The sequence below is a fragment of the Opisthocomus hoazin genome, chromosome 1 (genome assembly GCF_030867145.1).
Source record: "Opisthocomus hoazin isolate bOpiHoa1 chromosome 1, bOpiHoa1.hap1, whole genome shotgun sequence".
Taxonomy (NCBI): domain Eukaryota; kingdom Metazoa; phylum Chordata; class Aves; order Opisthocomiformes; family Opisthocomidae; genus Opisthocomus; species Opisthocomus hoazin.
The window spans coordinates 15,396,024-15,418,303 of NC_134414.1; the positions used below are offsets into that span (position 1 = coordinate 15,396,024).

Here is a 22,280-nt window from a genome sequence, read left to right on the forward strand (position 1 = left end):
GACTTCAAAACCCAGATTTCATACTGAATAATCTGGAGGAAGCAGCTTGTGTAAGCAAGACAACTCGGATAGCTGCAAACTGTCAGCTCTTGCTGGAGCACAGGTCTAAACCAGAGTTGAACCACTGCCTTCTCCATCTTCCTTCTCTGACCTAAAAGCTGCTTCTTCAGGCTCTGCAGAGCTGGTCCTCAAGGCCACAACAGGGCAAAAAAATGCATATGCTGCTTCTAGTGCGATCTGGGCTCTGTTCCCATGTTTTCCCGTTCAGTGTGACTGCTATTACTCATTTGACCCTGCAGATAAGCTACTGCTGAGGAGGAAATGGTACTTGGGTGGATGAACGTAGGCAAGTATCTCCAATTAATTCCTGTGAATGATGACAGAAAGCCAAGAAAATACCCAGACATGAAAAATAAGGTGTGTTAAACATACGACTAAAAGGACAAAACTCAGCTCCTTTTGGGTGGTGGTAGTTCCAAAAAACACAAGCCTGGAAAAAACAGACAAACAACCAAAGCAAGAACAAAAAATCGAACCCCCAACCATGGTAATTCAAGTTGTTGAGGCTAATCACGACACGCTTTCAGGAAGCTGGTTTTTTCTGTATTAGAAATGTATATTCTTCCCTTCCATCACCACAGAATATTACCTTGCCTTCATGCCAAAGCTTTTGTTTAATTAAAACTGGTTAAAACAAGCTTGTCAGAAGAAAAGGAGCAAACATCATCTGGTTGCACAAGTTCTCAGGATGCTATTAATAAAAACCTGGGAAGTTAACAAGCATTAAGAAAGATAGCGTTGGCTTTGTCAAACTGCAGGTAAGAACCACTGCTTCTGGGCACGCTTTATCTAGAGCAGTGATTTAAGGTCTACCCAAGAACACAAACATGAAAAACTATGTATGGGAGTTACAAAGCAACATTGCAGACACGTGGTCCTTTAGAGTGAAAGTTCTTGCAAAGTTTCTTGCTTCCCAAGAAAGCAGGTTCGCCTTCCTGCCCAACGAGTCTTCTCAGGTTACACCAGCTATCGCTGAGTCAGTGGGGTCCCTGACATCTTATTTGAAATTGGATTCTTATGTTAGGTGGCTCAAGAAAGAAATAGGTTGCTCAGCAACCAGAACGCCACATGCACGTATACCAGCCATTTTTTTGCTTCACGTTCCTCCAGAAATGCATTGCTGGAGTATGAGTAAGTTATCTTAAAAGGTCTGCAACCAATTCCACTTCACGCTAAAACGAGAGCCTTTTTTGGGGGTGCTTCTTCAGAAGGTGAAAGATGACACAGATCTTCAAAGGTTAGCAAAGAAAACTGAGCCTGGGCACGTTACTGGGAGAGGGGCTACCACAAGCCAGAGCATACAAGCAGGTTTTGCAGTAGCACGCTGCGGCGTCAGCCAGCAGAACGAGACCTCTGCAGACCACGGGAGAGCTGCTGCAGGGATTTGTGAAACAACAGGCCTGAGCAAGCTTTGATGGGACTTGCTTTGTCTCCTTAAGCTGCACTTGGAACGGTGTTGGGAGCTAAACTTCAGGAATTTTAACAGCGATGAAGTGGAAACATTTCCCATTTGCACACCTACAACTTGTAAGAAACACCTTCATCCCTGGGCGAGCTCTGCTCAAAGCCCCCCCGAGCCAAAAGCCACGATTTGCCATCTCCAGGTTCATATTTAGCTGCGGCAGTGCCGGCGCACCGTCCCTCCAGAGCGAAGAGGCGATGGGCACTGCGACATGGCACCTGCATCTCCAATCGCTGCCGGGCTGCCGTGGCACGGGAAGGGACGCCAGAGCCACTCGGCCGACGACGCGGCCGTGAAGCCCAAGCGGGAGCGAGCATGACCCTGGCCGGTGCTGAGGTAGCACGGCAGCTTTTCTCCCAAAGCCTAAAGCAAAAGAAATAACCCTTCTTCCTCTTCGCTATCACATGAGTCACCGCGTCTTCAGGCTGTAAAGAAACAGCTATTTTTAGCAAACTGCAAAAGGAGGCTGTTTTACTTGCGAACGGAGCGGCTATCGCACAGCTGGGTTGGGAAGTGCTTCTCAACACCCAGAACGCAGCAAGCACAGGCGAGAAGCAAGTGGTCCCACCGACGCGGGCGTACGGGGGCTTCTCACACACTTGCTGCATAAAAGCTAACCCATCCTGAAAGCTGCAACTGGAAAAAACAACAGAAAAATCACTGGGAAGAAACATTTCACAGCTCCAGAGGGAATCTTGCGAGCCACGGCAACACGGCCAGTCGTGTCCCTGTGAACTCCAAGAGCAGTGCACGTGGCTGGGAAACACCCATGGAGGGGCTCAGGGCCTCCCCTCCGACAAAAACTGCCTCCACTCTAAAGACATCAGGGTAATAAACAGCACTAGATCAAATATAAATCCTAAGGGCATCCTAAAAGTAGCTCCTCCTGAGGAACAAACTCTTTTTCCTAAACAAGTAGGAATTTTTTTTGGGGGGGAAGGTGATATGTATGTATTTCTTCTTGATTACACCTTTTCTTATATCCTTTTCTTGTATTATAATCTACAAGTAATTTTGCTACCACCTAGCATTTCTAAGGATCTCTGTTATTAAATTCAGTGGTCTAGCTCTTTATAACGCACATTATCATCTGCAGCAATAATCTGGAGTCAAGTCCATCATTGGGACACCTCCATAGAGACGTCTCCATTTCTACGAGGTGCCTCAACTTCTTCTCCAGCAGAAAGCAAGAGCAAGGTGCAGTGTCCCTAAAAGCAGGAGCTGAGCACCATTCAAGGCTCCCTGGAGTCTCCTGCTGGGCATCCAACCAGCGCCCCAGAAGGGATTGGGCTTCCCATAGGTATGTATGGTATCGCCAGTGCCTATGGCTGCCCTGGATACCGTTAAGTGTACTAAATGGTACTTCATGCAGGTGTTGGGCACTGTGGCACTGGTCACAGCACCCCGGAGTACGGTTTGGGATACTCTCAAACCTAGGGACTGGTGAGCCAGGTTACCTACCAGGCTTTGCTGGCTGCACTGGGTGTTTGGACACTGAGGGTGGGAGTAGACAACTGGGTTCAGGACTCCCTGTCTGGGGCTGAATTTCCCCAAAGGGATCAATTTTGTCCCAGTCTCAGATTTATCTTACAGTTCTTTAAAATACACCAGTTCAATCTCAGGGACCTGACGCTATGGAGCCCACGTTTGGTTTCAGTCTGGCACGCACAAATGCCTTGTATTTTAGTTCACATGGCACAGGCAGTATTACTTGCTGCTGCTGGTTAAAACCCGACCTTACAAACTGACTTCTCCTACCCCGCTACTGCTTACTGAACACATTCCCACTCTCGGTTCTTGGATCCCGGAGCAGGGTCCACCTCCACAGCCAAACGCGCTGAGCTTCATTAATGCCTAACACAATTTTACAATTATACTGGACCGCCCGCTCACACCACCCTCGCTGAAGACAGAAGAAAGCATGCAAAAAGAAAAATATCTGAACACTGATTGTATCTTACCTTATACTATTACTCAAACCCTTCCTTAGGATGCGAGAGGGATTTTGTTTATTTCTATGTATGCCAAACTGCATTTTCATTTATTCACCTAACTTCGTCAGAGAAAGACCAGTTTAGAAACACGGCAGAAGCTTAGGACACATCCAATTTATTTTATGTGGAAACTTCAATACTTTTCATAAATTTAGAGAGGCTTAATTTAATATTTAAAGTACACAGTCTTGCTGACTAAAAGGAAAACCAAATAGACACAGTTTACTTGCCTTCACATGTCAGTACTTCTGGGAGGTTCTGATTGACAAGAACAAGAAAGTATATTAATCAAAGCTGTGAGAATTTGAAATTTATTGTCAAACATTTATCAATGTATCATTTTTTAAAGAAGAAATCTGTTTATGGTATCTAATCTAATAAAATTGGGAGCTTTATAGCTTCAGAATATATCTGCAATTCATCTCAGATTAAGTTTGTGTTGCAACTTCAAAAATTAGGATATACATTAGAAGGATAAACTTTGGTGTCCTGTTTTTCAAAACAACTTCCATACAGAAAGACAAGCCAAACGACAAAAGAGAAAACGTCAGGAGTACTTTCAATGATGCACAACACTTTATTTGCTGACAGTGCAGAACTCCTCTTTATGACTGACCCATTCCTATAATTAAACCTAGGACGTATCTCCAGAGGCAATAAAAGAGCTGTTCAGAACAAACAATGTCAAAACGTTAAGAGTTCACAAAGTAAAAGTCCTAGCCTACAGTCATTTGTTACGGGTATTTCAAGTTATTTTGCAATGGTTTCTTCCTCTTAACAGACTGTACAACTCCAAAAATGCAAGCTAAGCGATAAAGATGAAAACTAGCAGAGGAAGTCAAACAGTAGGAAATCTCTTTTCTGGAACAGCATTTCAAAATGCTTAAACCAGTCACTTTCAACAGTAAGAAATTGGCATCTTTGTGCCTAACAGCTGATGAAGTGGTGCAAGGAGCTGGGAAGAGAGCCAGTGCAGTACAATTGATCGGGAGCTTTTGCTTTGGTAACAGGTTACAGCCCTTTTGGATTTCACACAATAAAAGGAAGCCTATCCCAAGTTCCCATCCCTCCACTAGCTATTAAGAACACAATCCACACTAATTAGAAACCAAAGGGCAGCAATTTCTACCCAACCCAAGATCGATGTCCAAGCAGCAGAAGTCCAACCGCGATTCCTCGATCTTTGAAAGGCACCCAGCACACTCAACCTACTGGAGGAAAACTCAGAACTGAAGATGTAGTTCGTGGCAGAAAAGCCTATCTCCTTTTACATAAAGAAAGCCTACAACTACATCCTCTTTTAGTCCTGCTTCTGTCGTATCGCTCTTCCTATCCTCGAGATAATTTCTATTAACCAAAACTAACCTTCAACTGCTACTGGGAGCAGACGGGCAAGGACTGCCAATCAAATGTCAGAGTAAAGGGCACGGTGGAAAACTCTTCTTTATTTAAGAAGCCCGAATTGTGTTTTGCATTTTTGTCATCATGGACCTGAACATACCGAGTAAAAGACACAACTGTAACTTAATATTGATGCAGCTGAAGTACGGAGTATGTCTAAACCAGAAAATAAGGCTGAGGCTCCTGACTGGTAAAATGGAAAGATCTTCATGAGAAGATCTGCTCAAGTAAAGGTGCCAACAGTCAAACCTAAACACTGATAATTAACACATGAAAAGGATGAGAGACAACCAGCCACTTCTTCTACATCCTTGTTGCTAGAGATTCACTTCCATCTAATTTAAGCCAAACATGAAAATCTGAGTTCTTATCCATGCCCCAATCCTTATCAAGATACCCAGGGTGAAACTCAACTGACCAAACACAGACACCCAAATCAGAGTTAGCCAGCTAGACCCTGGTTACAACGGAAAAAGAAAGGTGATGTCTAACTCAGGATGAGATCAACTGTGCAATGCAAAGGCCTGGTTCTCCACAGACTAACAGGAATCCATGGCTGACCAGGTCAAACTTCATGGTTTGAAGCTAGGCAAGATATGCACCACCAGCAGACAACAAATGGTCTTCTGGTCTACTTCAGCCTTTAAAAAAAAAAAGGGAAAAAAAAAAAGAAAGAGAGAAACAAAGCTTCTCTCTTATCAGTCCACAGAGAACCTCACCTCTTTCCCTTGCTGCACACCCACTGGAGCTTGTACGCTCCCCAAGAAATGCCCTCAGGACAGATCTTGTGATTGTCAGGATGACTCAGAATCCTACAAGCACGGCAGAAGAGCATTTTCTATGTTTCATCAGCATCAGATATAAGGGCAAAAGTTACAGTGAAACACTTCAGCGGTTTAAGCTGGGACTTGTATCTGTACCTTGGCCCACTTCCACCTTCAGATCTAGTCCAAGCCTGACATACTGAGACAGACCAACATTACCTCGTTTGCAGAACATAGCCTTTAGCCATTAAATTGGCAAAACTGCATCGTGTTAATCTGCCTCATCATCAGCCAGGACAGCAACGCTGCTTGCTAACGAAGAGTCTCTGCAGCAGCACGGCCCATCCTCTAACCCGCCGCCTCCCATGCAGAGGGCTGCCCCGTCCTGCCCCAGCATTGCCCATCCAAGCCCGGTTTTGCTCCGCTGGCGGGGTCCCACGTGCCTGGGAGCTGAACGTTGAGCGTGCGCCCGGGCAGCAGCCGTGGTCACGCACATGGTCTCTGTCCTCCTACGGAGAGACTGTATCGACTTCCCCACTCGATCCAAGGAGCAAACCACTGCCAACAGGTAGAACAAATGTTTGATAGAAGTACAGATAATACAGCAGCTGCTTTGACAGGCCTGAATTAATACCTGAATTAACTACCGATAGCACAGCCTCTTTACAACACAGTAACTGAATGGTTAAATACTTCAATTCATGAACACACACACATTTTGGGCATACTGCCAATCGGAGAGGCATAACTGTTAGATATTAAAAAAAAAGAGAGAAAGACCCCTAGGGTTATGTGAATTCGTCACGTGTCTCTGGCAGAACTGCCTCCCAGGAATGCCCTACTGAATTTTTAATAGAAGTATTGTCTGAAAATCCATGCCTTGTAAGCAAGTGAAATTGAATGGTATTCATCCATACCATAAGTGCATAACAGCATCCCTCTACTGTGAAGAAAGTGGCTTTTTTTTTTTTAAGGAAGTATTTCAAAGATGCTAGAAGTTCAAATTATTACACTAATATGAGCAGTACACAGTAAAATACTCCAACAATGTATTTTAAAGAAAACCTTTAATGGGCTCCATCACAATTCACGCTAGAACATCCCCAAGTGCTACAGTATTCCAGCAGAGATCATGGTCGCCAAGGGTTTATCGGAAGGAAGATGTACTTAACTGCAGGTTACTATAAGGGCAGACTGGGAGAACTGTTTGACCAGGGACTGGCATCACAGCTGCATTCTCTCACCTCTCCTCTTTGGCACTGACACCGTGTTCATTACGACAAAGAACGCAGAGACACAATCCAGGTGCAGTGTGCCTAAAAATGTTAAGGTTTAGATTTTTACCAGAGGTGAGACTCTTTAAGATCATGTCTGCAGTGCAGTTGCTAGCGCAACTGCTGCTCTTCCAGAAATATTTAAAGCTAGCTTTAAAGACGTCCTTGGCTAACGTTAGTCTTAAAGCAGTCTTTGGTTAGCAGTTCCTAAGCCAGGCGGTGTGTGGAGCTCAGCTGCACGACCTGCTTGAGAAACCAGCCAAACGTTAATGCCGCCACTGCTGAGCTGTCAGTTGAAATGATGAAGCTAGACGGTTCAGGCTGAATAGGACCATAAAGAGATCTGCTCGCAGCAAGTATAGAGTGCTACCTTTGCACTTTAATGGAAAAAATAACAACAATATCCTCCTCTGATTAGCATCTGAGTCCCCCTGCAGCTGCAGGGGCGGAGGCTGGGCTCTGACCTCTACACCAGCTCGCTAGAATTGCTCCCTCCCCGCTCCAGCTGCTGGCATGACCGGCTATCAGAAGCAGCAAGGCTGCACCGGCGTCCTGGCCACGCCACGCATCTTGCCGGCTGAGGTGTTCGTCAAGCAAGGTTTGTTGCTATTGTCAAGCACTGCATCTTTATTAAACACTGAAAAATCTTCACTAGCAAAAGCGTGGAAATCCACCAGAGTTCAACTCCAGCAGGCAAAAGCTGAGGATCTTTCCAAAGTGCAAAGCTGTCTGACCTGCAGCTATGAGACCTCAGACCACGCAGTCCTACTTCCCAAGCACTTCACTACTCCTCACCACTGTTAACATGCAGCACATGCCTGTAGTCGCCGTCTGGTTACAGCTCTCACTTCTTCTCAGCGTTCTCTACAAGCGCAGGAGGCGATGTGCTCTGCCTGCTCCCCTGTTCAGCCAAATGGTGAAAACCATTGAACCAGGACGTTTAAGTGGAAAGTCTGAAGCTCAGCAGAAGACCAGCACGCCCGTCGCACGGGAGCTTTTCGCTACCCAGAGCCTATCAGAGGTGCTTCTTTGCTGCATCTCAAGGAAACGGTAACATCACAGAAGCCCCTCGCTTCAGAAATAAACTCAACACGTGTCCCTGCCAACGCTCCCTCGTTGTAAGTCTGTGTCCTTGTAGTGTTTTCAGCTCAATAGAAACTACTACTGAGCAAATAAAGTGTCTCAGAATATGCTGCTACAGAAACATGCTCCCAAGCACCTTTCACTTACCAGGTAGTATATAAAAACAAATTCTATTCTGAGATACAGGAAAGTCAAGCAGATGGCAGAAGCATGGGTTTTCAACCTGCTTTTCCCACACATTTTATGTACGAAATGATCACAGCAGTTATTTTCAATCTGTGTGCAGGAACTATATTAAGAGCCATGGAAGTAACTTGCCAAAATTCAGAAAAACAAATCCTCTCACCCAGATAAAAGAAGGAAATGTGCTCAGCTCAGTCCTGGAGTGCCCCCCCCCAGCTAGCTTTCTGCCACCTTTTTCACACAGCATTGTGAAACACCATAGCTTGAGTCCTGCAAAGCTACTCTGAACTGCTGAGCTTGCTGTCATGAGCATGTCAAGATATTTTAATTGATTGCCTCCTGGCTGTCACAGTCCACACATAGCATGCTTTTACCACCTCCAATAAAAGGATTAGGAACCAGCCAGCAGGTGACAAGCTCCAGCAGAGGTACTTAACCTTCTCCACAACGTGCAGCTAAGCTGTGGAAACCCCTGCCGTAAGACGCAGCGGACACCTGAAGTCAGCGTGTTTAAAAGTGAATTGTTCAAGCTCATGGAAGAGAAATGCAAGAATGATTAATAAATCTGGAGAAAGCACCTCCAGCTTAGCAAATTTTCAAATTGCAAATACTTGGGAGCCTGGGAGACAGCGCCGAGGGAGTGTCACAATGAACTTACTCTGTTTTGCGTCCTCTTCCTCAGATACCTTCCCCTGGCCATGGTCAGAGACAGGACACTGAGTTTCCATCTGACCCACCATACCTCCCCTAATGCCGTTATATTACTTATCTGTAGCCGCTTGGTTCAAGAATACTATTTAATCTATAAATGCTATGGAAAAAATGAAACCTATTTTCCAATATAGACAGAATTGGCATCACCCAAACTAAGAGACATTTCAACTACACCGGACCGTTGCAGAAACAAGCACTGTGCTAATCCGCTCTAAAGATGCAGCTCACGTTACGGAGCTCCTTAGTGCCTGGGTGAGCATGTTCCTACACCGTCTGTTCAACACAGGCAGTATCATACCATTTACTTAAGAATTTTGAGTATGTCACACTTCAATTATTTACTAACAATGTTTTTACAAAGCAAATGCTATTTTTTCCCCTTATCTGAATGCACCTCATCAGAAGTTACATCAATTTAGATCTGAAAAAAGTTAAGGAAAAAAAACCCTGAAGAGTTAAACCATGAAGACAATATACATGTGCACCCTCCCTACTCACTCAATGGGCAGATGATATTTGTTTAGATTGATGGTATTGACCTGGAAGAATAAAAGCATATTCCGCCTCACCATGAAGAACTTCAGCTAAGCTGTTCACAATAAAATTCAAGCTGACATAAAAACATTAAAACATGAGGCTGACATAAGGTTTCTAGTTTGCAGCAAACAGAACTTGAGGCCAATGTTTCTTAAAATTTTAAAAGTTATTCCACTGAAAAGCTTTTAAAAAAATGAGAAGCCCCCTTGGCACAAGTTTCTCAGGCGACTGCTCATGTACAATTGATTACCACTGAGCATCTTTGTTACAGTTCAGATCATGCAGGAAATGCTGATGCTCTTCTCACAGCTCTGCCTGGAAAGGGATTGTCCCTCTGGATGTCCAAACGGAGCCATGTCCTCCTGCTTTAAGAGAAGCACCTTTTTTGCCATCTTTCTTTGGTTGATGACTCAAACAGAAAGAACGTGCCAGACGAAAAATAAAATCTCCCTGACTAACACGCTTTACCTCTAGCCTAAAGGTACAATTTCCAAGAGCAAGCGCCTTGCTGTCTAAGCCAGGAGTTTAAACCTTTTTTGATTACCTGACTGGCAAGCATTTTTTAGAAGGAGGTGGCATCTACACCATGCCTCTGAGTTTACTGAGATCAGTTTTCTTACAAAGTCTCTTGAAAGAAGTCCAGAGAAATCTTACAGGCTCTAGGGTCACAGATGGAAACCACGGGTGAGCCCTTTTGATTCTTTACCTGATAGGAAATCTGAAAATAGTCGCCAATTAGAGCAAATTCTTTCTCCAAGAAGTCTTGTTTGCAAAGGCTGGAGACTGACAGTGAGCAAGGAGCTGACACGCTAACTGTTTTACGTTTGATTAGTCTGGGAGAGGTCTGGGCAAGAGATCAGCAGAGGAAAGGCTTCATCTCGGCAGCAGATTCGAAAGCCACTGACTTGCTGGAACGACGGTAACAATACTTGCCGTCAGGCAGTTTCTTCCTCTTTCTTCTTTTTTTTTTAAAAGAACATTTTTCATCTTAAGCTACATCTCAGCAAAGTGAGTCATTGCTGAGATACAATCTCCAAAACACACTGACTTCATGTGGCAGAGCTGGTGGCAGCAAAGACCTAAGGTACAAATGTATGCTCCCGACAGGGCTTAAAAGAGAAGCTGATTTTCAAAAATGAAGACTCATAACTGTTACAGAAGATTTATTGCATGTAAATACAGAGACGTGCCCCGGGACAGATCAGCTATTCCTGCTCTCTTCAGCTGTGCAGGTCAGCAGACTGGCAGAATTTCAGATTTACCTCCACCCTCAGAGCTGACAGGCGCTACCATCTCCTCAGATCACTGCCCACACTTCCACTAAGAGGACTTTCGGCTACATTTTAGTGACTTAATGACTCTACAAAAAAAAATCACCAGCAAGCTCTACAGAAGTAATAAACTCACTTACCTTATACCCTGCCTGAATAAAGCCTTCTGTAGCTACGGAAGAGTGATTAACACGCACTGCCTGATGAGACGCGCCACTGCGTTCCAGTCGCCCTTTTTCTGAACGAAGTCACCAAACCCAAACTGAGACCTGCGCATCAGAGTAAGCCCAGCTCCCAGGAGACACATCTACAGCCTTTCTTTGCTCCCAGCTTAGCTCTGTACAGACAGAAGTTAGCCCATGCAACAGGTATTCCAACTTTTCTGGGAAACAAGAACCTACGTCACAGACCTTGCTCTCAAACAAGACACATCACTCCTGTTGGATGGCTGGATGCTGCCTCTAAGTATTCATGAGGCACAGCTTAACCCAAAGGAGCGTCCCATACAAAACAGCAATGGCATTGGATAGTCAAACTGCTTCTGCTCGTACTGCAAGTTTCTGTTGGATAAATAGGTCAAGTTGCTACAGCTTTATCTAACACCTTCTGCGTAAGTGACCTAAAGAGCAGGGGCAGGGAGGGAGACCTTCCTTCCACCTCCATTCCCATTCCATTTTTCCAAGCCATGCGTGAAGGACAGCTCCAGCACACCCTCCCTTGGTGCAGGCTGCCTCTTTCCGCTTCTCCCCTGCTCCAGCGTAACAGGCACCAAGCTCCGTCTCCCCAAAGAACTACTACAAGGCCGGCTGCAGGCTCCTTCAAACTTGAATTGCACTGCAGTTGACCTTTTCAACCAACACACCTTTTCTTCTAACTACCTGTGAACCACCAAGGTTGAAGCGGGACAAGGAGTTTTAAATTGCTGGAATAAAAGCCACTTCTCTCAAAGTAGGTTCTACCTGCACGATGCCTGATGGTGCTGCCTCATCCAATCTCTCCCCAGTAACACAAAACTTCAGCTGCTAATGCAACTGAACAGTTTGTTTGTGTTTTCTGGAAGGAACAGAAGATGAAAAAAATTCCTGAAGTCTCCTGCAGCATTAACACAGAATAAACTACAGAGTTCTTCTGGTTCAACACTTCCACTGTATTTGTTTATATGTGGAGACCACAAAAGGTAAAAATACTAAATACAGTGGAGAAATGGAATAAAAAAACCTACAAGGAAGCAGACAAAAGGCTGTATCTGATTCTAGTTCAGATGTGTTAGAGCTCATCTTCTGTATTTCAGAGGGAGAAGCTAACCAGTCAAAAAGAAGTGTTGACTAATGAACGTCATGAACCCGAAGTGTTGTTTTAATGCATTTCCTACCACCAGGGACTGGAAGTTTCCACCAGGGGATGCTAACGAAGAGTCCCGATTGAGAGTTTTCCAGCAGTAGTGCTCTTGAGTGAAAACTGAGTTAAAGAGGACTTAAAACACTGGTGCTAGAACAGCTGCCACGGCACCCAGTAGGTGTTTCAACCAGCCTTCGGAGGGAACAGAACAAGCCAGCTTATAACGAGAAGTGCAGTGCTTTAACTTGAAATTTTCATTTATAGTGTGCTGTTATGAACTTATTACTGCACGAAAACAGTAACAACTTGTGAACTTTAACAGCACGCTTCTACCTCATACACACTTCATACTGTGTACAACGTATGTGCGCAGCCGCTCTGAGGTCCAGCTTACAGAGTTCGTAGCACGGGTGCTTCCACATGAACAGTTGCCTTAATTTTCTAACTCTAGGCCAGTTATCGCAGTAAGGCAATGAGCGCTCCGCAGAATAATCAAATCCTTGTGCCGATTTCCAGGGAGGGTCAAGGTCCACTCTGCCCGCTGAACAGCCAGCGGGTATTTGCATGCAGGCAGCGCGCTGATTTCAAGACACGAAACATACTGTAGTAAAGCAACGTTTCAAGTGTTCTTCCACGCTGGACGAGATCCAGCTGGTGTCAGGTAGAATATTTAGACAGCATGTAGGCGCTCCATTTCATTAGAGGTCTAATCAAATTTCTAAATGCTAGAACAAATTACTATTTCCACACCTCTAATCAGCAATGAGGGTGCTTTACTGAGAAGAATGTCAATCAACTCGGAAGGAATATTTTTTATTTTTTCAGTTAATAGGGATAATTACATTAGAACAGATTTAGAACCATATGGCCGAAACCCCTCCAGATACATTTAGCCAATAATGTAACTATATTCCCTTCACCACATGCTAAAACAGGAGATATTAAACATATTTACAAGCACATGCTACTAAAATAGGTTCAACACTGTTAAGATACTGTCTTATTAAATAGTTCTTAACTGCACAATTCATACAGAGGAGAGAACATATGCCGACTTTCAATTGTTTTGCTGGTATCAGCCAGAGAAAATCCAAAGCAGTCATAAACAGCCCAGAGACAGAGAAAAGGTGATTTCTGAGTAAGCAGCTCTCTACTGCTCTAAGAATGGCTTACACCAAGACAGTGCTTCTTCGCTATCATCAACATAACTCTGTTTTACTTTGGTTGCATGGAATTGCTCAGAAGCACAAATTCTTAATTCCCAAGTAACCTACCAGTCACATTTAATGTTCATTTTCATGTGAAAACATTAAGTGAGGATTCATCCTTACAACCATTCCTCCCTTCTAAGACAAAATTTCATCGACCATTTAAAGTGCCAATTGACTCAAGAAGAATTTGCAGTTCTCTCTAGTTTCATGTCAAAACCACGTTCAAATTTAATACACTTTAAACCAGACATACAATTATGCATTTTGATTCCGAAGTGCAGCAATTGAGACACAAAGGTTGTGTTTATGAGTTTATTGCTCATTCTGCATAGACAAAAACCTGATTTTAAAGTCACCTTTTACTTTTCTTCCAATTGTCTTCTGTGCTTGAAGAGGTAATAAAGACCTATGGCTCCATGTAATTCTCAAGAACACAATTTCTCCCGGCTTTCATACATGTTAACCTAACATCTGTGTACGCTGAAAGACTTAAACCACAACCTAAAGGGTGGTCAACGCACTAACCACACAATATGGAACAAGTCCATGAGGAATTTACTTCTTGCGTGATGCAGGCTTATCCCTTTAGTTCTAGCCTACTCATAACAAATGAAGCCAGGAGTACTTCATATTCCTCTCCATTATTATTATTTCCCACCTGATTCCCCTGAGGAAGGGGACTGCAAGTCGCCTCACACTGTTACCAAGTTCACTAGGTTGGGTGCTGAGCTCAGAAACCATTAGAAATCCATTGTCGGCCTAATGAAACATGATGCTTACCTTGAGAGAAATAGGAGAGAGTCATTAACAAGAAAAAAAAATTGGTGTTTGATCAGGAGATTGTATCTGTTTATTTATCTTACTCTAACTTGCGTAACCAGGGACGTTCAGGAAAGATTTGAGATGCCTTTCTAGATTAAGAGCACCAACTTCCATCTTTTACCCTGAGCACCATCACTTATACCCTGTTCAGCCCCTCCCCAACTTAAGTCCCCGACTGTCACAAGCACTATGCCCTAGAATAAAAAAGCCTGTGCTTCAAAACATCTGAACTTAAATTTAAATAAGATGCGAGAATGAAGCTATTTGAATAAATCAGTGGTCGGTCTCCACGAGGAACAAAACAGTTTCTCAGCACCCTAAACACGCAGTATTAACTATCATCTACACTGGTGTTTTGCCCCAGCTGATACTTATCCGATATCTGATATGCAAGAAGCATCCTGTAATAAAAAAATTGAAACTAGTGGTTAAGAGAGACATTTAAAATTAATACCCCTAGATCACAGCCTCCCCTGTTACCAGTAACACTAGTTTGCCCAGGATGGCATACCGAGAACCCCATCAAATTTCTTGAACTATCCCTAATGCATTCAATGGACCGACTGATAAACGGTCAGAAAAAAAACTGTTTGCGGAGAATATCCCTACCTCCCTGTAATGGAACTTCACAAGATATTTGAGTCATCTGCATTACGCTCCCTACAGCTTCTACTTAAAGCGCACAGACTACCAGGCTGGGCTGCAGAGACAACAATGGGAAGGACCTCTGCATACAAACAGGAACACCTGCAAAGAACAGAGAAATTAAACAGCATAAATTATTTCCATACAGGTTTTTCCGAAGCTGATGATGTGCAATTTCTCATTAGCTGAGGTCTCCCTCCTGACAATTTGAATTTCTTTTCTACCGAAAACGCCCCTTTTCCCCCCAGTCTATCCTGACCCACTTACACCAAAGCCAATATTCAGCCTGGCCAAGCAAACTATGCTTGAGATCCCTCCTTACTTCTACAGCCCTGGAAATTGAAATCTGATAATAAAATCTCCAGACCAACTCCCCTAGCTACGCAAATCCAAGGGAGAATTATATCACCATCTCCTCTCGCTCAAATCTCCCTTGCCAGAAAAAAAGGTTCAAATAAAGGACCAAACGAGTATTAACAGCTCCCTCGCCAATGTGGGAGAGAGGAAAAACCAAGGATGCTTAACGAACCATATTATTTTTTTCAGATTTCAAAACACTGCCATTTAAAGAGATGAGAAATTTGAAGCACTAATTAAGTAATATGCATAAATTTAAGGCAAATGCTCGTAGAGTCCACATCTCCAAACCACAGCCTGTGATTTGGCTAATGCAACGCACCACTCCCACCAGCAGCAGTAAGTCTTAACAGAGGACAACCTCCACGCTCAGCTAATCCACTCCCAACCTCAGTTTCTTTTGAAGAAAATCCTCCTCCCTACTCCCCATTTTTCTTTCCTTTCTTGCCTCCACTCCCTCTCTGTAATTCAGGGAAAACTGTGGTTTTGCTTTTGTTTTTTTTAAATAAAAGTGACTATTCTAAATGAGCATGGTTCCTATGAGGCCACCTCACAGCTTTTCATTGCAAAACAGCGTCCTTCACCAGAGGTTCATTTCACTCATGCCACTCTCATTACAGGTCTAATGAAAATTTAATAGTTTTGCCTTCTCATTTGCAGCACATAGGACTATAAAGGTACAGGGAAAATTTTTTACACTAGCTTTGAAGGCAGAAGTGGAAGAACCCAGGTACCCTCCAGAGCAGGACATGAGTGCAAAGAGCAATAGCGCGCTCTGACACCGGGCAATGAAGCCAATTATTACACATGGGGGTGGGAGAACAATTATCTAAATGGGTCAGATGCTGAAAAGATTCAAATTACTGCAAGACTCGTGAGGATGGGGAAGGAGGGAAATGATGGTCATCTCTGGATTTTCACCGACTTTATTTCACAGGAAAGAATTCTGTTCCGTAAATTGTTTTTTTTTTTAACGAAATCTTTCCAGAAAAAGTAAGAACAAATGATGAGAGTGAGAGGCCTGCTGCCGACCATCGTAACTGCCCTAAAAGGTTGGGTTTGTCGCTCTTAGTTTATAGCTCTACATTTTGTCCCCTCAAAGACCCATCTTCTGCCCATAGCTGGGCACGCAAGGTGAGTGGAGCAGTGACCCGAGCTGGCTTCACGACGGCAGCGCTCCAGGGGACTGGAAGACACAAACACTGAAGGCAGACACCATGTTTTACACAACAGAAAGTTGCTAAAATTAGAACCAATACAAACACAGTTGGGTTTTCATGACAGACTTTGCAAATCATTTTGAGAACTCCTTTAGGAAGAGGCACAGAGGAGATCTAAAAGCCATCTAGACAACCATAAATTAAGACAACTACAGTGTGAGGAGACTATTACAAAGACTGGTCAACCTACGGAAGACTGAATTTGGTTTTACAAAGTAAGATACTCTGTAACAGCCAAGTCTGGTGAACAGATTTCCAAAGCCAACGACACTATAAAAAAGCAACTCAAACAATACGAAGCAACTCAACAACAAAAGATGCTGCTTTGTGGAGAAACCAGGATGTCTTCCACGCAAAAGCACAGAAACTTGCATTTGCCTATGTTCAGAACAGATTGAACCAGGCTGACTTTCCTCAAAATAGCAGAAACGTCCTTGAAAGCCCTCTTGATTTCCACAGAACAGGTAACAGCATCTCCATGTGCCTTCACGACTCACAGTGACACATATTGTAGCTTACACGGGCTTATGAGACCTGACGTTAGACTATTTTTGGTTCGCTTTTGGGCTACTTTCTCACTCGCCCACACAGAACAATAAAGTGAATGAAAGTGTGTCTTTTCTCTTTTATTTTTTGGATATGACCTCAACCCCCTAAGCCTAGGCTAGTGCTATTGTAAGCACCGCATCCTTTAATAACGTTCACGCATTTTTCTATCTTAAAAGCAGGTGCTTTTTTTGACAGCACCAGGCCTAGCACAAACTCTTCCAGAACTTCACACCTCTGGACACTTCAATTTTCCACCTTAAATTCCCTCCTCCCAACACACTGCCTGCAGGATGAGAGCAAGCCGCCGGTCCTCCCCACACCGACATCCTCCTCCCGGCTCCTTCCAAGGAGCTGCTCTTATTAAAATAACGAGTAACAAACAGCCAAGCCTGTAACTCTTACATTTCATACCAATGGATTTTACCCCATTTCCAACTCCACCAGTGCTCAGGGTCTCCCAGCTTCCTACGAAGTGTTCCGCTCCCTCCCTGGACCAACAACATTTACCGCTCCTGCCACGTGCATGTCTTTCGGACACAGTCACACTCACGCCGCGATTTGGGACAGTGTTAAACCAGCTTCGTTTCAAGGGATCCTTTGGAGGAAACCCACCGGGTAGTTTCCTCTCAGCACAGCGACTTCTCCTTTCCGCATGGCCCACCACTACCGAGATCAGTTCCCAATCTCCTCTGTGATTCACAGGAACTGAAAGATGGCCAAAACGTGTCAATCCAAGGTCCCTATTGCCCAGCAACCTGTCACTGCCAGAGGGTAACAGCAGACATGTAACAGCCAGGAAAGCATACAGAAACTATACCAGAAAGTGTTGCTAGTTCTTATTTCCAGGTCTTGTTTCATTTTTCTGTTATGAATTTGCCTAAATATTTTTACAAACCCACTTAAACTTTTTGGTATTTAGAACATTTCTTGTTAGTAAATCCCAGAGTTTAATTTGAGCTGACTTGCTAGTGCAGCAAGGAGTTCAATCTTTGGTGTTACATCAGAAGTTTAATGAACGAAGTCTAGTTTTAGTCCACCCATGGCTTTCGGAGGAGGACACTCCAGCAGATGTCTTATCAACAGAAGACTACTACATGAGTCTAGCGTGACCTGCTTTCGGTGGTATCATGTCATACATATTTCTTTCATATATCTGTACGCTTTTCCATCAAAATTTGCTTTAGTAACTTGTATAGCATCAAGACTCATGTTAAAGAAGCTGACTGGCTCGGGGGCATGAGGAGCACTGAAAATCACATCCATCATATCGATGGCTATTTCCCTCCCATAGGATCACCCTGAGAGGGTAGGTCTATGAAAAACAGGAACAGCTCCTGGATTTCATATGCCTTTATCTAGGACTCCAGCAGAGAGACTGGCTCAAGCCAGGAGGGTCAGCTAAGCCAGGTTCATTTCCACCTTGCCAACGTTGATTGATGCTTACAAACTGCACTCCCCCACCACCCACTGCGCCATTGCCCTCGTATCTCCCTGGCTTAAATCTAATGCAAAGCAAATATTTAATCCCGGAACCACGTTTATACTCATTTTCTTGTCTATCCTACTCACTTGCACGTACATGTAAAAGAACCTTTTACTTCACATGCTCTGCAATTTGCAACTAAGCTTAAATGGTTGGCAAACTCCCCCTGTTCCTACATTTCCGGATGTATCGGGATTTTTCCATCCCCTGAAGACTTTTTGCTTATTCCTAAGCACCTTCCTGAAGCAGTTATTTGTCCAAAGAAATAGAGCCCTTCTTAAAAATTCTCTTCTTGCTTGCTTGGGCTGCTGATGCTGTTTAGGCAGGAGAACCTTGGGTTTCGACTAGGCTCCAGAGCCCCTCCAAATTTACACCCCAGTGCACCCCTGCCCAGGGACCCCCCCCCAATGCTGGGCTGCCAAACGCGGGAGCTGGAGGCTGTCCTGGTCGCTGCGATGGCAGCAGCTCTTGGCCACCTCTAGGGAAGACTTGCCTACAGCACTCCCGTGCCGGTTTAAGCACTCTTCCCATAGCTTTGTTACAAAGCCCATCAATCCCACGAACCGGAGCTACTCGTCTCGTTTTGCTCATTCTTCCATTTATTTTAAGCTGAGTCAAAGCACTAGCCTCAGTCATCTGTTCCAAACAACCTCACTCGCCAAATCCAAACCTGCCTCACCTATTACTGGTTGTAATTTCTTTTTTCCTAAATCCAGTAACGATGTAGCTGTCATATCTATGACTGTCTAAGCCCTTCTGATTAGCAGTAATTGTTCTGCAAGTAGATGTGATTATCTAAAGTGTCCCGTAACATTAAAGCCAACTGGAAACTGCATCTTTTTCATACGAAAAACCTTCCTCATAGGCAAATTTAACCCATGGATCCTTAGCAAGCTTCTAGCGCTACCCTAACAGAACTTTCCATAATAAAACATAACTGTGATTAATTTGAAATCCGCTAAACCTGAAGCGCTGCATCTAGCTTTTCCTGTTTCCCTGCTGAAAGAGAAACTTACCTTCACCTGTGAGAATCTAAAACCTGCTCAACTATTTCAAATTTCATCATATGCCACCGAGCAGAAAGCTTGCTTTGCCCCCTCACAATTTTGAGAACAGCACTACCTAAACAGCGAGCGTGCAAGTGGCTTCAAATAAAGATTGAAGACTGAGGAGGGCAGAAGAGATTCAGCATGTTTTAAGGCAAATCATTTTTCCAGTATATTATCACATGAGCATGAAAAAACACACCACCATCAAAAGAACAGATGAGGCAGTACTCATCTGAAGATTATTAGTCTGACACTCAGGTCAAATTTACATCTCGCTTCCACCAAGGTTTGGTGGTTTGTTTTTTTTTTCCTGTTTTCTACTTGCACGCTTGCCAATGAAGTGCACAAAGGTCAAAATTTACAGTCCTTTTTATTATAGCAACTTCTAAACGATTATAGATGTAGTCAGCAGCTTTGTACTTCTATGTTTATTGTCCAGCCTAAAACACAGATGCAATGATGTCCTAGTCCGTCCAGTGCAGGCACAGAACACCTATGTTTCAAGAGGGTTTCATGGGCTGCTGCTCAGTTTCTTCTCTCTCCAGTTGTGCAACGGAAGTAGTTGAACTGACCACAGACAAACCAGGACAGCGCTGAGCTGCCTTCCTCAGCAGACTCAACGAGGTACCTATACTTTGCCACCATCTTCCCTACATTACTTTAAAAAATAATAATAATAAAATAAAAAATAAATCTAATCCAGCAGGTTTTCTGAGGAAAATAACATCCAGTCCCGTGTCTGTGTCCCATCCTCCCCCGATATTAAAGAAGTATACAAAAAAAGTCCTACCCAGCAGGATGAGACTATGGCTTAAAAAAAAAATTTTAAAAAAAATTTAAATTTAATTTTAGATCTACAAGTGCTGCCAAGCACCACTTTATTTGTCAACAGAACATTTTGATTATGTGGCAGAACAAAGCAAGCTCCCTCCCTGCTTTCTCCACAGACGTATCTGGCACCGGTTGATTTGTGTATCTTTAGACATATGTCAAGTCTGAAGCTGCTTCAGGCCTGACCCCCGCAGAACTTCTCTCTTTTAAGCGCTCGTTTTTCTTAGAGCAGTAACGGCAGCAAGTTAAAGCCGGGGAGGGATTCAATCCTGTAACGAAACGGTTAAAAATCGGACCCTGCTGATGTGCGCTGCTCTGATCCATGACGCTTCTCCTCGCAAGCCGAGCTCAGAGCCGAGCACCAAGTATCAACTGTAACACGATCCAAGAGTTTATGGAAAAAATAACTGCACATACCAACCACGCACAGTTAATAAGATTTTGTTTCCACTTAAATATTCAAGAAAAAAAGGTTTTGGAGATCTGCTTCTCCCTCTGACCGATTTTTAACGTTTCTCCTCCCCCCTCCCCCAAACACACACCCCCTTTCCTAAAACCAAACCCCTACAAGAAAAAAAAAGAAGAAAGAGGCAAGCAGTCCTGCTGCAGGGGAGAGAGGCTTGAAAAACAACTTTGATTGGCACTTGGCCTGACCCACGGAGGAAGAAAAACAGTTTTCGGACAAAGAGCGCAAATATTTGAGCTCACCGACTTCCAGGCTTTCCCAGCGCTCCCAAGAGCCGCCCCGGTGCAGAACGGCCCCGGGGGGGGGGGGGATTACAGCAAGGCCCGGAGCGGGCCCCGGTGCCCCGGGCGCTGGCGGCCGGCGCCTCCGCCCCGCTCAGCGACTCCGATTCATTCGCGCGGGGCCAGCGCTCGGCTCCGCCGCTCCCCGCCCCGGGACGGGTTCGCCGGGATGGGGGGGGGGGGGGGGGGGCTGGGGATTTTTGGGGGCTTTTTGTAGCGATTTTAAAGCGCCGGTTGCGGATGTCCCCGCGCAAAGGCTTGCCCGGGACCGGCAGGGATGGATCTCGCCGGTGAGATCCACGGGCGCACTTCGCAAGCACCCCCGGGCCCCCAGTCCAGCCCCCGCCGTGCACCGGAGCCCCCCGGGGACGGGGGGGGTGTGGTACGGACTCATTCCGCCTCGAGCCGGGGCAAGCGGCCGCCGTCCCAGCGGGAGGGAGGCGTCGGGGGTGCGGGGCCCGGCCCCCCTCCGTACCCCTCCGCACCCCCCGGGGCCGCGTCCCGCCGGGGCTCACCTCCGGGCGGGCCCCATCCACACCCCCCGGTCCCCGCCGCCTCAGCCCCCGCCACATTTCTCCTCACGCCACTGCCCCCCCCCCCCGCCGCCAAGCCTCTGCCCCGCAGCCCCCTCAGCTGCCCCCACCCCCCCCGCCGGTACCTGTCTCGGCACCTTCCGGCAATTGCCGCACACCCGGTACTGGCCGGCGGCGGAGGCGGCGGTGGCGCTGCCCACGGGGCCGGGGCCGAGGCGGTTCATGCTGGCGGGGAAGCGGGGAGGCGGCGGGGTGACTCCGCTCCGCTCCGCGCCGCTCAGCAGCCCGCGCCGCCGGCCGCCCCCATCCTCCAGCCGCGGCCCCAGCACCCCGCTCCGGGCCGCTGCCCCCCGCGCACACCCCTCCGCGCTCCGCCAATCCGCGACGGCCGCCCCGCCCACCGCCGCCGCGCCTGGCCAATCCCGGAGGCCACCCGCCGCCGACCAATGGGCAGAGCTGTCTCCGGCTCCCATCTCCAGGCAGCCTCCGGGAGGAGGCGGGGGAAGAGGCGTGGTCACCGCCCCGGAGGGGCGGGGCCGGCCGCGTCTCTGGGCAGCCTTGGGGAGAAAGGCGGGGCCGGCGCTTCGGCGCGTGCCTTGCCCTGGCCAATAGGGAGGGTCAGCGGGCACTATGCAAACGAGCCACCTGAGGCCCCGCCCCCGGAGCGGGGGGCCGCGGCCGGGCGGGGGCCCTGAGGGAGCGGCGGGCAGGGGCGGGGGGCGGTGAGCGCCCAGGTTCTCCCCGGGCGCCCC

At 45.9% G+C, this 22,280-nt stretch overlaps 1 protein-coding gene across 2 annotated transcripts in view; it reads right to left on the reverse strand.

The window, feature by feature from the left end:
* SESN3 (sestrin 3) overlaps nucleotides 1-21,844 on the reverse strand; it is a 44,576-nt gene extending 22,732 nt beyond the window's left edge. For both annotated transcript variants that reach the window (XM_075417637.1, XM_075417626.1), the window contains exon 1: nucleotides 21,654-21,844. In XM_075417637.1, coding sequence (XP_075273752.1) covers nucleotides 21,654-21,752 — 99 coding nt within the window. In that variant the 5' untranslated portion in view covers nucleotides 21,753-21,844. The remainder of the gene's footprint in view (nucleotides 1-21,653) is intronic.
* Between the last annotated feature and the right edge of the window lie 436 nt (nucleotides 21,845-22,280).